The 19,540-nt window shown below is 43.9% G+C and overlaps 1 protein-coding gene across 1 annotated transcript; it reads left to right on the top strand.

Annotated features, from left to right (window-relative positions):
* The first annotated feature begins 1,109 nt into the window (after nt 1–1,109).
* PDK4 (pyruvate dehydrogenase kinase 4) lies at nt 1,110–11,739 on the top strand. Its single transcript, XM_054814500.1, has 11 exons — nt 1,110–1,433; nt 2,325–2,466; nt 3,496–3,567; nt 4,139–4,323; nt 4,757–4,846; nt 5,352–5,429; nt 6,083–6,159; nt 6,871–6,969; nt 7,259–7,369; nt 8,027–8,140; nt 9,203–11,739. The coding sequence occupies exons 1-11, from the start codon at nt 1,286–1,288 to the stop codon at nt 9,344–9,346; spliced, it is 1,260 nt and encodes a 419-aa protein (XP_054670475.1). The 5' UTR covers nt 1,110–1,285; the 3' UTR covers nt 9,347–11,739.
* The last annotated feature ends 7,801 nt before the right edge of the window (nt 11,740–19,540 follow it).

Here is a 19,540-nt window from a genome sequence, read left to right on the forward strand (position 1 = left end):
AACTCGGATTGAGGAGTTATATGTAAGTGTTAAGGCTAAATCTTTTGTATGGTTGTTTTACTGCTATGTGCTCCTGCTGTTACTGACCAAGTTTTAGGATGTCAGGAAGTCCTTTACTGCCATTAACTCCACTCTTCAATGCGTCAGGCAAACCCTGCCTTTAGTGGACTTGGTGTTTTGGGAAAAAGCCAGGCAGCGCTGGAGATCAGAGTTCCCTCTCCAGGGAAGAGGAAAGGTACCCAGGCTTTTCCCAGCTCATCGCTGACCCTGGAAGATGAGCTGCCTGAAAGCGAGCAGTTCAGTCAGTCACCTCACAGGTCAGCTCGAGAGAAAGTAGGCTCACATGGCCATTTGGGACTAGTGCGTCACCAGAGCAGCTGTCTTCAGGTATTTGGTCACTATTAATCCAGGTCACAGTGATGACCTACATGTCAAGCACCCTGAACCCTGCGGCCAGGTTCTAATTTTGCTCCCCTTGCCCCTCCTCATATTCTCTGCGCTGACCCTGGACTTTTGAATTCCACCGCCAGCATCCCCTGCACCGAGTGCACACAGACAGACACCTTCCCCCCCCCCCCCCCCGGTTAACCCACAGGCCATCGGCGATCCCCTCGGGGTCGGAAATACAGCTGCCAGCGACCACCCACCGCTGCCCGGGCCGGCGGGGGGGACCGGGCCGCCCCAGGGACCCCGCCGGCGCCCACTGGCTCCCTCTAGAAGGCCCGATCCCCCCCGAGCAGCCAATGAGGAGCGGGAGGAGCGCGGCTCCCCTGGATCTTGGCAAGGCCGCCCCGCCGCTGACATTGCCCGGCCCCTGCCCAGTAAACAAGGTCACGGGAGGCGGTGCAGGGCCAGCCCCCCCTCCGCCTGGCCCCAAGGCTCCCCCGCGGCCTCCCCGGCCCGCTCGGCGCCCTTGGCGCTTCTCCCGCGGGAACGTGGGGGGGGGACGACAGCGGGAGACGGGGGTGGGACGGCGGGGGGGAGAGGGGGGAGCCCAGCCAACGGCTGTCACGAGCTGCCCCGAGCAGGGAACGTTCCGTTAAGGGCGGCGGGGCGTGGCCTGCCGGAGCCCCGCCCCCCGGGACTGTAAATAGAGGCGGCACGTGAAGCGGCCCGCCACAGGTGAGAGGACAGTGCGAACCCCACTGGCCCCTACCGGCACTTCTAACGGATACCCGCCGACTGGCTTGTCCGCCACCCACCCAGCGACTGACCCGCCGATCGGTTTGCCCGCCACCCACCCACTGACCGACTGACCGACGGACCGACCGACACCCCGGGAGCGATGAAGGCCGCCCGGATCGCCCTGCGCAGCGCCGCCCCCCTGGCAGGGGCCAGCAGCGGCAGCAGCCGCAGCCAGTTGCCGCGGGAAGTGGAGCAGTTCTCCCGGTTTTCCCCCTCCCCGCTCTCCATCAAGCAGTTGCTGGACTTCGGTGAGAGACGGGACGAGCAGGGCAGGGAGGGAAGGGTCGGGGGTCCGGTCGGCGGGGGACGGCTGAACACCTGTCGCTCGGAGACTTGTCCCCGCTGAGGGGCGAGCACGGGGGCTGCGGCGGGAGGGAGATGTGGGAGCGGCGCTGCTCGGGCCAGAGGAGTCGGTGATCCCCCCCGCCTGGAGGGGTCCGGGCTCAGCCTGCACTGAAGGCGCTGCCGCTCCCCGGCCTCACTCCCTAGCGCCGAGGCGGAGGGCGGCCCCCTCACGGTCCGGGCTGAGCCCCGCTCGGGGACCTGCCGGCCCCGGGGGTGACCGGTACAGTGCCGACCCCCGGCCTCGGGCACCCGTCGGCCGCTTGCCAGGCGATGGGGACCTGTGACTGCCTCGATCAAAGCTGAAGGTGCACTACAGCTCTGTTTCGGTGGCGTTAATGGGATGGGGAGGGGGAAAGAGTTAAATCAGCTAATGGATGTTTTCGTGTTCTCGGTACGCGTTATCGGGGAGGAGTCATTAGTCTTTTCTTGATGGAGTGAACAAACTGTACCCAGATCCGATTACGCTTTGGCAGCTGTGAAGTCTGTGCTCACGTGACATTTTCAGACGTCACCTCGAAGAAGCCTGTGTTTACAAAGGCTGGAGTGCTTCTTCTAGAGGATTACACCTAAGTCCCATCTCTAAATAGGAAATGTACAAGTATTCCTCCCAGGAACACGCTGTATCTTGCTGTCATGTAAACAACGTTCAGCACAAGCATATGCATACACGTAGGAGAACTGGCCAGCAATAGCATGATGATTGCAAAGGAATATAGTCCTGAAATGTGTGGAAAGAAAGTGACTTATATCTTGAAACCTGTCTCACAACACTTTTATTTTGAACTTATTCATAGGCTCAACTAACGGATGTGAGAGAACTTCTTTTGCGTTTTTGCGACAAGAACTTCCTGTGAGGTTTGCAAACATACTGAGAGAAATCGACCTTCTTCCTGATAAATTACTAGGTACTCCATCAGTACAATTAGTAAAAAGCTGGTAAGTAAGAACTACTTGAATTCAGCCTGTAAAATAACATAGCTTTGACAACTTGGTTGTTACAGACTTTTTTTGAATAATAGAAGACAGTAACAAATACACTGGAAATGCTGTTCCTTCATCAGAGCTGAATTGCAAGCTATTATATGCTGTTCTCTGCTAGCATACTAAAATTAAATTGAAAACCAATCTGGTTATATTGTTATTTTTAAACAGTATTTTTTAAAACTAACAGTTTGACGTAGCTGGTAGAGCAAATCCCACTTCTTTCTTTTTTTAAGAAAGGAGAGAAGAAAATGTGTTTTGTTTTCACATAGTATTACAGACACCTAGAGCTCCACAAAAGTGGAAGAGCAGGCTATATACTTGTTCGAGTCTCTCACTGATGGAATTACTAACAGAGTTTCCGTTCCATAGCAGATTGCCTTGGCCCACGCACCAACAGTTTGGAATTCAGTTAACATAATCTGTGTGGTTGACAGAGTGGTTGAGTCTGATTTAGCCTTGCTTTACTGGCACAGTGGCAGCTTTGCAAGGATGGTTGACATCAAGGGCAAAAGTATTAGAGTGAGATCCAGAAACTGTTCTTAATCTAGCAAACAGTTGTGCCTTTGCAATATGCGTCAAGACTGTCAGATGCTAGCAAAAGAGGCTCAAGTGCTTAGCTTGTGCCGAAGCTGATCAGGCTTGGAAGAACTTTGCTTAGGTGGTTTCCTGATCAGTATTGTCATTGGGATCTTCTTTTGAAATACCTCACTTCTCAGGAACTGTAAGGAGATCCTATGTACCTAAAGTAAGGGTTCAGATTCCTTTCTGGGTGGCAGGCACAAGAAAAGACTTTTAAAACTCCTAGGGTTTAGTCAGTCAAGACGTGTCCATCTGTGATTCCATACTTGAATGGAATTTTGATACTTTAAAGTTCTAGCTGACTTGTTAAGAGTAATGTTATGGACAGGGTAGTATTTTTCCTGTTCCTAGACTAATAAAAATCAAATGAATAGCATATATTTCTTGTGTTCTTTTCAATAGGTACATCCAAAGCCTAATGGATCTGGTTGAGTTCCATCAGAAAAGCCCAGATGACCAAAAGGTCTTATCCGAGTAAGCTTTTCATTTGTTTCTTTGAGCTTTTGATCTCGCGTTCCAGTTTTCACAATGATGCAGTCAGTTTAGACTGGCAGCTGTCATGAACTGAATTTGATAATCTTGCATGAAGTGCTGTGCATAGAGCAAGCTGGTCTAAGTGTCTGATCATGTTTAGCAGTACTGCAAATAAATATGACCTGTTGCAGCTTGGTTTTGAGGGCATACTGCCCCTTGAATTGTTGCGACAGAGAAATACCAGCAGAAATTACCTTCTTCTTTACAAGATGACAGCTAGAGGCCTGTTTCCCTCCCTGCATTCTCCTCTGCTCAAACTATTTTGAATGAGTAACAGGCAGTGAATTTGATATGGCTAATGATTATATCTTTTATATTAAAAATATCAAACTCTTCTGGTTTAGGTCAGTGAGGAATTACTTTTAAAAGAATGAAAAAATAGTCTGTATTTTAATATTAAGGTTGTTTAGCAGTTATCTGTGCTGCTGCTGGACTAGATAATGATGTTGCACAAAGCTTGCCTCTATGTAGTCTTAGAATAATAATCTAAAAAGATCTCTTTTTGACCTAGCTTTATAGATACATTAATTAGAGTCCGAAACAGACATCATGATGTGGTTCCTACAATGGCACAAGGAGTAATTGAATACAAAGATACTTTTAAAGTAGATCCTGTCACCAATCAAAACATTCAGTACTTCTTGGATCGTTTTTACATGAGCCGTATTTCTACCCGGATGCTAATGAACCAACACAGTAAGTAGAGACTTTTACCTGAGGAAAAACTTCAACCTAATGAGAAACACGTTAATGTAAACGTTCCTTAAAACTGTTGGAGAACTGCCTCAGATGACTTGTCTGACACTGAAAGGTTAGAAACTGAATGTATAATTTAACGAAAGTAATGGGAAATCTTGTTTTCTAGATTACAGACTAATTGTAATACATCTTGTGTGGAATATGTAGGGATCTCATTCTTTACATCTGAAAAGCCTTTAGATGTTGAACTACAGAAAAGCCAACGTTGTTTGCTGGCAGTTGGTTGCATTTTTAACTTGTAAAAGGCATAAACAACACTCAGTATTCTATGTGATTATAGGTTGTGATCACACTGTATTAGTCTAAATTTAAGGCTTTTCTGTAATACAGTATTTGGGATTAAATATGGTATTGTTTTCATCTCCAACAGCCCTTCTTTTTGATGATAAATCTGGCTCAGGGCACCCAAGGCACATTGGAAGTATTGATCCTTGCTGTGATGTTGCTGAAGTAGTCAATGGTATGTATTCTCAGCCCTAACATTTCTCTTCATGATCAGTATTTATATCTGCTTGCAAGCAATTTGGGTGACCAATGTGTGTTGTATAGGATGCTGACTGTTTTTTATTGCAAAAGCTGAAAGCAGTCTATCAAAACACAAGCTTTTATAGGACAATGTAAAATACAAAGTAGCATTGAAAAAAAGGGTTGGAATAAGGCCTAGCAAATGACTGATGACTTAGGAGTTCAAGTTGTCTGTGGTGTTCAGATAGTCCTTACCTACTGTTAGATAACAGATGCATCTGTTTTACAGAATTATCTAATTGTACTGAAGATTTGCCCATGCTGCCGTAATTGCCTATTTATTCTCAGTTTTTAATGCACTCGGTGAATGCAGTGTTATCATTCCCTGTGAAACACAGGCTTAGAGTCTGTTACATCGTAGCAGCTAATGCGATTAAGAATCATATTTTGCCATGCATTGATATTACATTTCACATATTCTATTTAAATATTTCTTTCAGATGCTTTTCTAAGTTCCAAGATGTTGTGTGACCAGTATTACTTAACATCTCCAGAACTGAAACTTACCCAAGTGAATGGTAAGATGAGAGCTCTTATGTCTGCCTTCTGATTGGTAGCCAAACTGCTGCTATTACTGAGTTAAAAGGCTCCTAATTCTATAGCCATAATGGTACATACCAGTTGATTTGTCTTGGGCTAGTTGCTGTTCATTTTCTGTTACAAGCACCTCATTTAATCTCCTGTGTTAGAACTCAAATGTCATTGTATCTTAAACACTAGATTTCCTCAAATTCATAAATATTACCTCAGGAAGTGAGAATAGCCTGTACCTAAAGTAATATGACAAGTTGCTAGAGAGGACCTCTGTATCTGGGGTGAGGAAGAGAGGCTGACTGAGAAACACTGTTTCTGGTCCAGGCTTCCTGCATGTGTCTGATCTTGGGCAATCTGCTTAACCTCTAAAATCCTTTAATTATAAAATGGAATTAATGCTTGACTCTTTTAGTTTATTTGAAAGTAAACTGGTTTTAAGCAAGTGGTAATTAGAATCTAAACACTGCTATGAGTGCATAAAGTTGTTCGGTCATTGGAGGAGGAAGAAAGCCAAAACTAAGACTTGATTAGATTCTTGTTTGTTTTGGCATACAGCTTGCTTATTGTAAAATTTGGATACAACACAAATTCCATCACCTTTTTAAATGTTGCTTGTCTCTTTTTTTCCTTCCTCTAGGAAAATTTCCAGGAGAGCCAATTAACATCGTATATGTTCCATCTCATCTTTTTCACATGCTGTTTGAACTCTTTAAGGTTTGTCAATATAAGCTGTTTCTTCCCTTAGTAGTCTGAGCTGGAGTGTCAATATTTAAAATCTCTAGCTAGATCTGAACGAAGTAAAGCTTTGCATAGGACAGTGAGATTTCTAACATTTTCTTATTTGGGGAAATTCCTGTCCCAGCTGCCAAAGCTATGATTGTAGTTTATAAAAGAGTATTTGGAGACTTTTGGGTGGTGGTAAATGGAACAGGGTAAGGGAGGGAAAGAGTAAAAGTGGGACATGGAATTGTGACCACTGCTAGCTTTCTGCTTTTGGGGATTACGTCTGCTGTGCAGGTTTGCCCTGGTGCCTTTTCTGGAGTGGGTGATACATCTTGAAGTAGTGAACAGGGTGCCAACATGGGGTGTAGAATTCTGGCAGCCTTTAGCAACTGCTGAGCTTTGCTCTTGTCCAGATACCTGGTTCTTTAAGGGAGTTATGTTATTTAATTTACACTAGCTGAGTTATGTGTGGGGCAAGAACAGTGTAATCTTTCAAGCACAGAAGAGTCTTGGCTATGCTTAGTCACATTTAGGTGTGAGACCTCCTCTGCTCCTGTTACACTAAATTGCTAAGTGTGTTCCTTGGGAGCTAGGCACCGATAGGAATGAAGGGTAACTGTGCTCAGCCTCTGTGTAACAGAGGTATGATTTCAAGTGCATAGATCCAACACTTTCTTATAATGGAAACCTTCATTTCCATAGAATTCAATGAGGGCCACCGTTGAATTCCAAGAAAACAGTCCTTCTCTTTCTCCGATTGAAGTGACAGTTGTTCTAGGACAAGAAGACCTGGCAATTAAGGTATGTTGTTGGTCTACTACCACATGGGCTTAATGTAATCTTTGTGATTGCATATGCTGCCACAAATTCTATTAGAAGAATTTGCAGCTTCTGACAACAGATCAAAGATAATATATGCATGAGCCTTCTGTTAATTGCACTAAACAGAGGCTATCATCTAATTGAAAAATAAGATGCTGCAAAACAAATGTTTGCATTTATTACTGTTGGAAGGGTTTGTTCAAATAGCAGCATTTTTAAATACCATTCTTAGCACATGATTGTAGTTAACTTTATTCTCTTAACTCAGATCTCAGACAGAGGAGGTGGTGTTCCAGTAAGGAAAATTGAGCAGCTGTTTAGCTACATGTATTCCACAGCACCAAGGCCGAGGATGGATGATGGTCGAAATACCCCTCTTGTAAGATGTTTTCAATGCTTATGTTACTAATAAGGCTGCTATAAGTATTGGACAGATTGGTAGGTTAAATTATGAAACCCTATGTCCACCCTACTGCTCTGTGGGGTATGCAAAGATTATTTAGCCTCATAAACATGAATTAACACTTTCTGAAACAGATTTTTAATATCTAGCTTAGTGGACAAAACTACACTTTTAAAGGTATAAACAAAGAAAAACATTTTATCCTGAATTTAAATCTGGTTTTGTTTTTTTTCTTCTACTCCAATGACAGTACCTTACTTGGTCTTCACTCCCACTCAGTCCTCAGACTTATAAATTGCGCTATCTTAATGGAGGCAAGCACAACTGTAATAGACTATTGTTCATCTACCAGTAGCAAACTCCTTTTACTAATCAAGCTGCACTAGCCACAACAGGGCAGGGAAAATACATGAATGTAAGGTGTACATATAAACTCTTTAATGGAGATTTGTTTTTTGTTTTAATGGTCAGTTTCAATATTCTATATGAAACTGATTAGAGATTTCTGTAGAGATGAGTAAGTGCAAAGGACTTTCTAACAGCTTAAAATCTCTGAACACTTTCCATTATTTAATTTTAAGTTATAAGAGCTAGTAAAAAATAAATTAATTTTGTCTTGTACTTTATTTTTAGGCTGGCTTTGGGTATGGCTTGCCAATTTCTCGTCTGTATGCTAAATACTTTCAAGGAGATTTAAATCTCTACTCCATATGTGGTTATGGAACAGATGCTATTATCTACTTGAAGGTATGTATTTTGATTTGGTTAAATAAAATATAGTGTTGATAGCTACCATTAATGCAGTGAGGTAACTATGTACCGTTTTAAGGTAAATGAATTCTCTGCTCATGAGTAGAAAAACTCTCATTTTTATTAAGAAATGCCAGTAAGATTTGTAACTGGTATCTAGAATTACAGAGGTCACTTGACTTTAAATAGTCTACTTGGATAACGACTGAGAGCCCCATTAGTTTTTAGATTGTATTAAGATTTTTTATCTACTGGTTCATGGAATACATAGTACTGGGAGAAAGTGAAGTAACAGAAAGCAATATATCTAGTTTCTTTACTGTTGTTTTTTCACTCCGTCAGCCAGAAAGTCTGTATAAACTAATCCTTAAAGAATCCAGGCACATGATTATATTCAACATGTGCCATGTAGCCCATATATGGGATTCAGATATCAGTAATCCTGAATACCTGGTGTATAACATGCACTGCTGTTTTTATAGATAACCTGGAAAAAAAGGCCTACATATTCTTTTCTACTTTTTTGCGCTTACTCATGGGAAGAAATTGCTTTGAATTTCTTAGGCTAAACCAAAAACATAGTTCTAAGCACACTGAAGCACAGCCCAGAGAAGTAGTACAAAAGGAAGAGGCAGTTCAGCTACATACATGTTGCATTCCTATTTAACAATTTCCCGATAGAATATGAATTCTTTTTTTAGCTGCAAAATACAGAAGTAGGAAAGCAACATGTTAAAAATCCCAGAGAAACTTTAAAAATTTCTTTCCTACAGTTTCCAGGACTGTCTTGCAAACAGGTTACAGAGTAACGCTTAAGGCCTATAAAGATGCATAAATATTACTTGATGTTACTGCATTTGTCCTGCCAGATTATCCAAAGCAGCCATAGATACTGAAGCACATAAACTACTGCATCTACTGTAGAAATATTTGTGTAAATAACTATTTTGTGGTGTCACTGGCTTAACACTTGAACATACTGCTTGAATTTTTGCAAAGTGGCATTATTGAGAGGTGGAAATCAAGTAACTTTTTTCCTTCTTGATTTTTTTTTTTTAGGCCCTATCAACAGAATCGGTAGAAAAACTCCCAGTTTTTAACAAATCTGCTTCCAAGCATTACCAGGCTACCTCAGAGGCAGATGACTGGTGTGTCCCAAGTAAAGGCCCAAAGAATGTCTCAAAGCAGAGTGCAGCTCTCTGAAGAGAAGTTGGTATCCAGGCACCCAAGGGGATCAAGCTGGCTTCTCAAAAAAGACTAGCGTTTGGAAGTATTCGTCTACCTCCAAACAAAGCAAATTCTTCAGTTTCAGGACTGGCAGACGAGAAAGAAGATGAGGATGTTATAGCCTAGGCTGTATGCACTGAATGTGAAATCCTGCTGTGGACTTCAGGATAAGGAAAATAGGAGCACGTATGTCTTTAAAGAAGATATGTGTATAGAGGAAAATCAGACTTTTTTTTTCCCTTATGATCAAAGACATGATGTGGTAGAGCTGTGCAATTTTTGAGTCCTGTTTAATGCTTGAATTCCAAATACTGATAAACATCAGTTATGCTGGTGTATATTTTTCTCCTAGAATAGTTATCAGTGGTTCATCTTATTATGGAACTATTCAGATAGGTAACACCTGTATTTTAAAGCTGTATTTATGATATTTGGAAAAGATCCACTTGACATGGCAGTCTTGTAGCAAGATAGAAACAGCATTCAAATACAGCCTGACTGGAAGGGAGGGAGCCCTGGGAGGTAGGGAGAAAGTGTTTTCCATATATAAGGAAGTCCTGTTTTTAAAAAAAATGCACCTGTATTCCAGTATAATTCTTATGTGATGCCTTGCTCTATGAGTTAATTGCTAGACTTTTTTTACGTTAAGCTGTTCATGGAAAAACCAGCCAAGTAAGGCTCCTGTGCATAAGGTAACTAAGAAGGAAATTGGGATATTTTAGAAAGCTACTGGAAAGAAATGGAAAGCTACTTGGTTGTAGCAGCTGTACGGTTAGGCTACATCTACCCTACATCCCTGCACTCTAGAAAGCATGTGCCAAGTAAGTCGGTTAGGATTTTCCGAGAACTGAAGTCAGACATGCAAGTTGAATGGAAAGGTTTTGGTGATCTGTATTATGTAAGCATGACATGGGAAACAACAGCATGTTTAAAACATGGTTTTGTTGTTCCTTTTTGTCATGCTCTTGGAAGATTAATGGTTCAGTACACTAAACCAAAATCTACCTATCGTCTTTGTCAAACTCATATTAGACCACACTAGCTCAGGAGGTACGTGTGGATTCTACCCCTCGAAAGCTGTGATGAGCACTGAATGTCTGTTTGAAAGGTTTTTGGGAAGAGTGATGTTGGAACTAGAATTCTAGTTCCAAGAACTGTTCATTGCAATGGAAAGGGCTTAGGAAATGAGAAGTTTCAAAATAGGAACCAGCACTGAAACCTATAGAATAACTTTTACGAACAGCAAAATAACGGGGAATTGTCAGGAGCAGTGCCAGTGGGAGCGAGCTGTTGGGGAAATATTCCATTCTCAATAAGCTGCTTCCTTTCCCATCTTCTCTGTGGATTTTCCCCCTTGTAAGCAAGGTGAACTTAATGACCGAATAGAAGTTAAACTATTGGACATTGCCAGACTGGCCAGTCAAAGTTCATCAGGGCTGTATAATATGACTTGAATTTTTTTTACTAATTAGCATATTATCTTAAGTGTATCCTTTGCAAGAAGTTGCAAGTACAGTATTTAAAGTGTCTTGCTCAGTTGTATGACAGAAAGCCACTCCATACTCTACTGTGAATATCAAATATTTTTTAATAGGAACGAGAGAAAGCTGGAACTACTTTTGTGTTATAAAAATCCTGTTGGGATAGATTTCTCAATTGAAAATAAAATAGTATTCTGATATGCTTAATTTCTTTTAAAAACTGAGTTTAGAAGCAACTAACTGAGCTTAATAACTTCAGTACTGCATTAAGGCTGGTTTTTATCCCAGTGAATAAGCTGCAGTCACCAGAGGTCACCAGATCATGAGCTCAGCTCAGTGAATGAGTTGGATAATAAAAATGAAATACCTTTATCTAGAATATACAGGTATAAAAAAGCTGCCTTCACTGCCATAATATACTTGAATATTTGTTGATTTTTGTATTGAATACAAGGTCACAAAAATATACGTAGGTAGTCGTTGTCAAGTAAACACAACTTAGACCTCTCTGTCTGCACCCAGTAATGCTTGAACATGAGTTATGATCTCATGACACACTGTACATCTGCAACATAGCTGCAGCTACTCCAGGTAGGAGCTGTAACTTCTATCTCAAAGCAGCTGAAGCACATGGGTGCTGTAAACATGTCTGTAACCTTCCTTGGCGGATAGAATCTGCAGAACACAGTCACGATGCAGGCAGAGGTGTGTATAGCATGTGCGATCTCTGTAGTATTAAAAATTACTTAAGGGCTATCTATGTAGATAATACAGTACTTGTTTCAGCATTTACTGAATTTTTATTCCTGAAAGTACAGCTGTAGTTTTAAGCCTTTTATGTGGATGTAGATCTTGAAATAATTTTATAATAAAAATCTTCTAAATGGTTGTCTTGTATCTTTATTTCATTCTAAGAAGTCTAGTGCAAGCAAAAGCCTTTTTTATTTTAAGTCTTATCAAATGGAGTTGAGCAAAGCAACTTTCATACAGTACAAATAGATGTAGGAGGGCAGGGAAACACTGAAATCATGGTTTACTTACGCTTAATGTTGCATCTGCTGAGAGTTTACATAGTGCCTAAAATCAGTGTATCACCTTGTTCTTTCTAATTAGGATGGCATTCATCATCAGAGATGAGAATCCTTCATCAGTGCACATTTACCCTCTAGAATGTAGAATGTAAAAAATGTGAAAATTCACCACCAGTTTTAGCTTTATATAAAAGACATCTGCCATTGAATCCATATTTAACAAATAACTTCTTCCACAGACTAAACGAAGTGTCTCTTCTAGCTCTGAAGCAATGGGACAACTGGCTTTCAATAGCTGGTTTGTAATTTCCCTTAAGAAGGTAGAGTAGATGTAAAAATGTGTGTAGGTGCTTTACCTGAAAAAGGAGAGGTGAAAACCGGCTAGACTGTGGGTGTCTGGCAGTAAATCTGCAAGTGGCAGCCTTGTGTGCTGAGTTCCCCTTCTTAACCATGTTTTTTCACCTGTGATGCCAGGGAAGTGGATCAGATGGTGTAAACTTTAAGCATTTTGCAATTACAAAAATGTACTGTGACATCTATCAGTATGTCAGGTGTGTTTGGAGAAACAGCCCAGAACTGAAGTACACCAAGGACTTTAATAAGCTACTACAGCAAACGAAAGCCAACAACAGAAACACCCATCGTGTTTTCCCCATCCACCTTTACTGTCTTGCAGTCCCTAGAGACAGGACTAGCTCATTTCCCCTCAGGTTTTTTCCAAGCAGAAATATATATACATGCATTCTATACCTCGCTCACGGCAGGCTCAGGAGACGTATGCGCTGCACATGGGAGCCAGGCATGCAGTGGATGTGGCAGGGATGTACCTGGCTTGCTGTATGGTCCCGTGTAGAGCACGCGGCCCCAGCAGGCAACGCGGTTTCCCCGCACCACAAGCTCCTGCAGTCCAGAAGGCGCCAGAAGTGGAAATGTTTTTTTTTTTTTCTTCCCTTCCCCCGCATAAACCCAGTGAGTGACAGAGGCCGTGCACCCAGCTCCTGATTCAGCAAAGCACCGGAGGTACCGGGACTGGCTTGCTTCTAGCACGTCAAAGGTTCACTGACATCAGTGAGTTTACTCATGGCTAAAAGGCGTTCTGGTTTCACAGGAGATAAGCAGATGTTGCACTTCCCTCCTTTGCCCCCTGATCAGGACCTTGCAAAGCCAGGTTCCTGATGTCAACACGCCAAAGCACCCTGTTTTCTCTTCCAGATCGTTAGCTGAAATGTGTACGCTGATTTTGTTACTGGTGCCTTGGGCACACATCCAGATTAATCTCCCTGGAACCTTGATAAGGGGTTGTTCATTATCGTCTTTTTCCTATCGCTTAACCAAGCTTTCGAATCCACCAGACTTTGCCCTTAGCATGCAATAATGTCCTTCCCATAGCATTATTACAAAACAAGCTTTGTTACCTTTGATAAGAAACACTACTGGACTGGAAAAATAGATTGGGGTTTTTTTTCCCCTTACAGTAGTGATGATGACTTGAGAGGATCAAGATATAATGGCCAAGAATTGTCTACCTGTAAAGTCTTGAGCGGTTCTGGCAAATGGAAGGTAGAACTTGGCAGTTTATGATCCCTCAGCTAATTTGAGGGGGTGGGAAGAGGAAGGGGCACACTTCTGGGTTAACATCTTTGGGTCTGCATTCCTTAAAAGCTGACAAAACAATTTTAAGTGTCTGTATCCCAACCCTGTATTACAGGCCCTAAGGTGACTGCACATCTGTGCTGGCATGCATGTTCAAGACAGAATGACTTCCCCAGTACCTGGCCAGATGCTGCTCCTCCTGCAGTCAGCAAAGAGAAAGCGGGATACCCTGGCAAGCAGTCTCAGTCGGTCCTGCTTCTTTCCACTCACCTCATAGGGAGGAGAGGGCAGAAAATCCCCACAGGCAGTCTGCAATCTCAAATGTTGGATGGCACGGCAAGAGGCTGGAACACAGTCCTGGGTCTTCAGAATATTCTGAGGCCTCCTAATAATGTAATATTTTTATATAAGTAGCAAAATATGTATGAGGTATCAGGAGATGCTCCTCACCAACTCTCCTCAATATTCTTTCTGCAGCTATGAAAGAAAACCAAAACATAGTGCAACAAATTGGCCCACACAGAATTAGCACAGATTTTCCCGTGTCACTCCCTTGTTTTGCAGTTCCTGGCAGGAAGAGGCAAGAAAAGAAAGGACCTACCTGATTTCCTGCTGTGTGAGTGGGACAGCCTTGAGGAACAAGCCTCATGCTGCCTTCCTGGAGTCAAGTCTGGTTGAAAACCCAGACAGACCTGCAATGTGGGAAACACAACAAGAAGAGTGACCACCATTCCCACCATTTGGGGCTGCAGAGCATCCTCCTGGATGCTGACAAAGAGTTTCTAGCTTAGGACGGCCATACTTTAAGTTACATTAATATGATACATCCAGATATGCCCTGTCTGAAAGGCTAAAATAAGAAAATCAAGTAAAGAAAGATAATTGTTTTCATTGATGTTTATAGGTTGGGCTTTCCGTACTATGTTGCATTAGCTGAAAACAAAGAACCTTGGCATGGGATGGGGCACACCAAGTACAACACCTTATCATGACACTACATATGTGTCTGTATGTATATGCCGAGGTGTGAGTTGGATACCTAAGCTCCCTCTCTAGTGACTAGAGTGGATATATCCAGAGAACTGCAGAAAGCTATCGGCTCCTCCTGAAGCAGGCACCTACTTCTGGCCAGCTGAACAGCTCTCCTGTCTTCAATAGCAGAGTTCAACTGACTGTAATGGGACCCTAGACACCTGGGGCACATGTAGGCACCTGCTTTTAGATGGCTTCAGCTCTGAGCTGGCTCTCAGCTAATTCAGTCACCTAAAAATAGACACCTGATGCTATATGGGGAACCCTGGAACACTCTGCCTGTCTCTTCTGTCACTCCAGAAGAACAGAGATCTTCCACAGGTCCTTTGTCACGTCTGCCAGTCCCATGCAAATACCTTGTATGGACACTCTTGGTTTCTCAAGTATCAGTGAACGTTTATGTTTAGGTACATGACTCAAGTCCCCTTACTAATTCTGGGTGGTTGAGGGAGGCTGGAAATTCAGAGCTCGAAACGTCACCGCTGTGTCATTGCTGGCCAAGGTGGATAGACAATGGAAAATCCCGGACAGTATTTATCCTGCAACAACTGCCAATGGGACTATAGCAGAGGAACCCCACCGGCTGCCGACACAAGCTGTGTCAGCCTGGAGCTGTCCTTGTGCAGCTTGTCACTGCTGGCTGCATCTTCCATCATTGCAGGTCTGCCTGGGTTTGGGGCTGGCCACAGTGCCACAGGACCACAGGAGACAGCGTGAGGCTCATCACTCAGGGTGCTGCACCCCGCAGGGCAGCAGCGCCAGCCCCTGAGAGCTCTGTATGAACCACGCTTACTCCTCCTGGGACACCCAAATACCACTTAACTTGCTAACTGGGCAGACCTTTTACAGAAAATTAGGAGCTAACTGTAACTGATGCTGCTTGTTAGATACCATGAGGCATACTGAGAAATCAGATGCGTTGAAGCTCTTTCCTGGGTGTTTATGCTTGTGGCTTTCTCTTTTCTAGTGGCTTTACTGTCCACAACACTTCTGGTTGATTTTTAACAAATTAACTGGGAAACAGGGTGGAATACCTGGCGGGGATACTTGTCCTTTCCTCCAATCGCTGTAGCATACAGCCCAATGAGTAGCGTGCATTGCAAAGGGTATTGGTGACCAGAGTCACTCCCCTGCTTACAAAGCGTATTACTGGAGGAATTCAACCTTCGTGCAGGGGTGGGTCGGATGCTGTGTACCACTCTGGATATTAACAGGCATGTGCCGTTGCTTCACAGACCGTAGGAAGCTGTTTGCTCAGGCATAAAACTTGGTTTGTGTTGACACAGAAGCACCTGTTTGTACTTAGGGCCTGTTATAAAACCCTCTGAACTCACAGGCAACTCTCCCTTGTTTTTAATCAACTTTCCTCAGGTTTTACATAAATACATGATGAAGCAAGCTTCATTTTCAAACTCTGACAGGGGACACTCTTAAGTTTTCATTATTCATGTTATATGTGGAGATGCCCAGAAGCCTTCTGCTGGTCCAGATCCCTTCATGATCTTTACCCCTGTGGCCTTGCCCTCTTGCTCCTCTGTTCTCCCTGTTGCTGGTGCCGGGCTGTGCATGCTCTGAGGGTATCTTCTGTAGCTGAAGGATGGGAACAATGCTTTGGAGGCATGTCACACTTCCAAAAGCTTTTGATGATTTTTCAAGGCCACTGGTTCACTTGAGGAAAAAAAAAATAAAAAAAATCATAGCACCTTCTGCATAATCCCAGGCTTCTGTCTCTTGAATGACAACATCCAGCTGGGGCAATGGCAAAACTACTCACTGGAGTACCATAAATTGATGTAGGCAGACCTTGGAAATTATATTACACAGATTAGTATTCAGAGCTCACTGAAAGAGATGCTTTCATCCTTCTCCAAAGAGTTGTCCTTGCCGCCTTTGCTCTGCAGCAGAATGATATTCTCCACCTGTGAGTATTGATGTTAAGGGAGAGGATGTGTCTTGACTTTAAATCTGCACTATTGCAGTCAAACAGAGCAGAGAAGAACTGCAGATCCTCCCATTTCTTCCCAGGAATAAACACACCCACTGCTATAGGAAATGAGAGTTTGGGGGAAGAAGGTCTATTCTCAACAGCACGCTCTTTCAGAGGGGCATCATTTCATTTCATAAGAACTGAAAGGAGATGGCAGCAAAGCTGTTGACAATGAAAAGCTGAAATAAATGCTCTTCACCATTTCTTTAAAGTATATTAACACTGGAAGGTTGCTTGGTTTTTTATTTCAATGTAAACATTTTTAGCAGAAGTCGATTCACATATATTATCTTAAGCTTTCACTTATAGAAGGTTTTTTAAGACAATAGTTTTCTAGACATAGTTACTTAATTGTTCTCATTTCTATGGGTATAGAATACAAAATATAGGTAATAGATCAATAGGTTGTTCATAAGCTTGTCTGAGAACTTCTGCTGATGTAATTTCACTTTCCGTAGCCAGCACTGTTCCTTCCTGTAACATATGCCAATCTATGTTCTAACATATGCAAATCCTTTATTTTCTTTTTGAGCAATAAAAAAGTATAATACAATGTGTGATCAACAAATAAATCAATATAAATGATAAATATTAGAGTGGTAAGAATTCATTTTTAGACTTCGCACCATGCTCACTGAAATCTATGACAAGCTTCCTCTTGACACCAGTGAACCGTGGACAAAGCCAAAATGGTTTTTGCTGCTGGTCAGTAGAGGAGACACATAGATTCCTGGAATTCTCTAGAAGACAAGTAGTAAATTAATTTTTAACTCCTTCAGAGTGCAAGACCAGGCAAGAGGCTGGCCTCACTGTGTTACCTGCCATGCTGTCTGCAAATGGCACGTGTTGTGCTGGAGGAATTTGTGATCGAGTGACATACCTGGGGAAGAAGAGAAGTATGTGACATACTTTTAGACATTCAAGATATGCTGAACAGAAACAAGCGTATATGCCCATACGGCCAATTTAAAAGCACTAGAGTGGCTGACAGCTCTTCCTTCAGCCCCACCACCCTTATCCAAGGCAGCGCAACCAGAATAGCAGAACACCTTGAGCTCCAAATGCCCCAGCCCAGAGGGAGGTCAGCTCTCAGCCTTTCCTTTCAAGCCAGGCGAGACCAAAAGCCCAGGTCCATGCTGATGAAGTCTGGGTGCAGAGCTGCTGTTGGGTTTGAGGAGCAAGTCTGTCCCTGTCTGGCAAAGCGGGCAGTTTGTCCTCGTGTCCCCAGCCACCGAGAGCTCGGCTGGGATAAAAGGGCTTTGCCTGCGCCTGGAGACAGAAGGACAGGACTCTTTAACAGCACCCAACAGTGATCAGCCACTGCTTGTGCTCCTTTCACACCGCTGAGGCTTTTTTAAAAAAAGGATTAAGAGTGTCCAAACCTTGAACAATGTGAGGGCCTGCTTCAATACGGCTGGAAGATTATTCCAGCTGTTTGGGGCTGGGAGCCTAAAAAAGCTAAGCTTGCCTCCCATAGTCAGTGGAGCTCCAGACACTTGGACGTGAATAGCTTGGTTTAAGCAGAGGGCAGACTGGTAGCTAGTGCTAGATAAAAGGACACAAAACAGCACTGTAAATAAGGAGGGAACGATTATAAACCTTAAAAATACCCTTCAGGAAACGCATGGCTGCTGTTCAGTTGCTAGCTGCTGGCTCTTTTGTTCTGCTTACAGCTCTCCATACTTTTTTTTTAAATATTTTTTAAAAGGACAAACAGTGGCTTAGTATACAGCACGGCCTCCTCCGGTCGGGGCTGGGGGCCGCGGGAAGCAGCAGTGCTTGGCGTTGCACTGGCAGCCGCCCAGGCGAGAGGACGGGAACCCACAGGGACGGCGTGTTCCCTGCCGGCTGCACCAGGAGCTTAAAAACATGCTTATGTCGAGTCAGCGAGAGCCACCCGGGCTGGTCACGTCACCGCTTTCCCTCCCTTTCAAGGCTGCTGGAAGGAGCAGCGTCAAAGTTCAAGCCCACGTTCGAGTCTGTTCCAGGCACTGCCTGCAGTTTGCTCCTGCCTGCGCAGAGCCACTTCCCCCCCAGTCTCACCAGTGCCCCCAGGTCACCTGAAAAGGAAGGGGAGCCAGGGCTGCCTCTCTCCTCGCCTCCCTGCCCCGCGTCAGAAAGGGCAGCTCTCCCTGTGCTCCAGTGGGTGCCAGCGACCGGGCAGGACTGGGTGCTATTTAATAGCAAACACTCCCACACAGCCGGGTGACAGCGGATAGCGTGTCCTGGTTAGCTGAAACAGGAGTTCTCCTTCTTGATCTTCTCCAGGCTGAACCAGCCCTCTGTCAAAGCTCTTGAGAAGATGGAAAGGGGACAAGGACATTAAGGGGGCACCAGCAGCTCGGGTATGCTCCCACGGCACAGAGGTGTGCAGGTGCTGCGTGAGGTGCCCCGCGAGAGGGGACCGTGATGGCCGTAGCGCAGTGAGGCAGGTACCGGTGGAGTTTCAACCAGCAGGAAAGAAAAGTAGGGGAGCTGGTCCACAGAGGCACCCGCCTCCGCACAGCTGTGTCAGGGTGTCTCGGATGCCTCCGTCCAAGGCTTGCTAAAGATCATGTGTCTGCCTGGGATGGGGGTGTGTATTCACCTGTTTGCTTGCCTGTTGTTAAGGTCCCCCCGAGAGTCCTCAGCTGTCCCTGAGGACAAGCGCAGGAGAAAACGTTTGGGTTTGCCCTGAACTTGGAGTGACTGTGGTGGGAAGCTGCTCTCCACAGAGGGGCTGCAGCCCACGCTGGTGGCTCCCGAGTCCTTCGTGCCAGGGACAGGCCTTTGGGTGTGCCTGGGGGAAGAGCACACAGAAATGTTGTCTGTGACCAAGTGGAGAGTCCTGTGTTCAAAACAATACTGTCAGCTTCAAGTACCACAAGTCACAGTTCACAGCCCTTAAAATGCTGACGATTCTTGTCGTTAAATAAACAATGTTTAATCTTTTTGTTTTCCATTGGATTTGCTTTTTTCTTTTTCTAGTTTGCTTTTGGACTTCATCTCTGGGTGTGCATGCCTACTCTCCCTGGTTTATGGAGACACTCAGTTTTCACCATGTGAA

Source organism: Grus americana, chromosome 2 (genome assembly GCF_028858705.1).
Source record: "Grus americana isolate bGruAme1 chromosome 2, bGruAme1.mat, whole genome shotgun sequence".
In the NCBI taxonomy this organism is placed as follows: Eukaryota; Metazoa; Chordata; class Aves; order Gruiformes; family Gruidae; genus Grus; species Grus americana.

Excerpts from the sequence above, each read along its gene's own strand:
- PDK4 (XM_054814500.1), top strand. The coding sequence starts at position 1,286 with ATGAAGGCCGCCCGGATCGCCCTGCGCAGCGCCGCCCCCCTGGCAGGG. Across the intron at positions 3,568-4,138 it reads GACCAAAAGGTCTTATCCGA|CTTTATAGATACATTAATTA; the intron begins GTAAGCTTTTCA and ends TTTTTGACCTAG. Across the intron at positions 5,430-6,082 it reads GAAACTTACCCAAGTGAATG|GAAAATTTCCAGGAGAGCCA; the intron begins GTAAGATGAGAG and ends TCCTTCCTCTAG.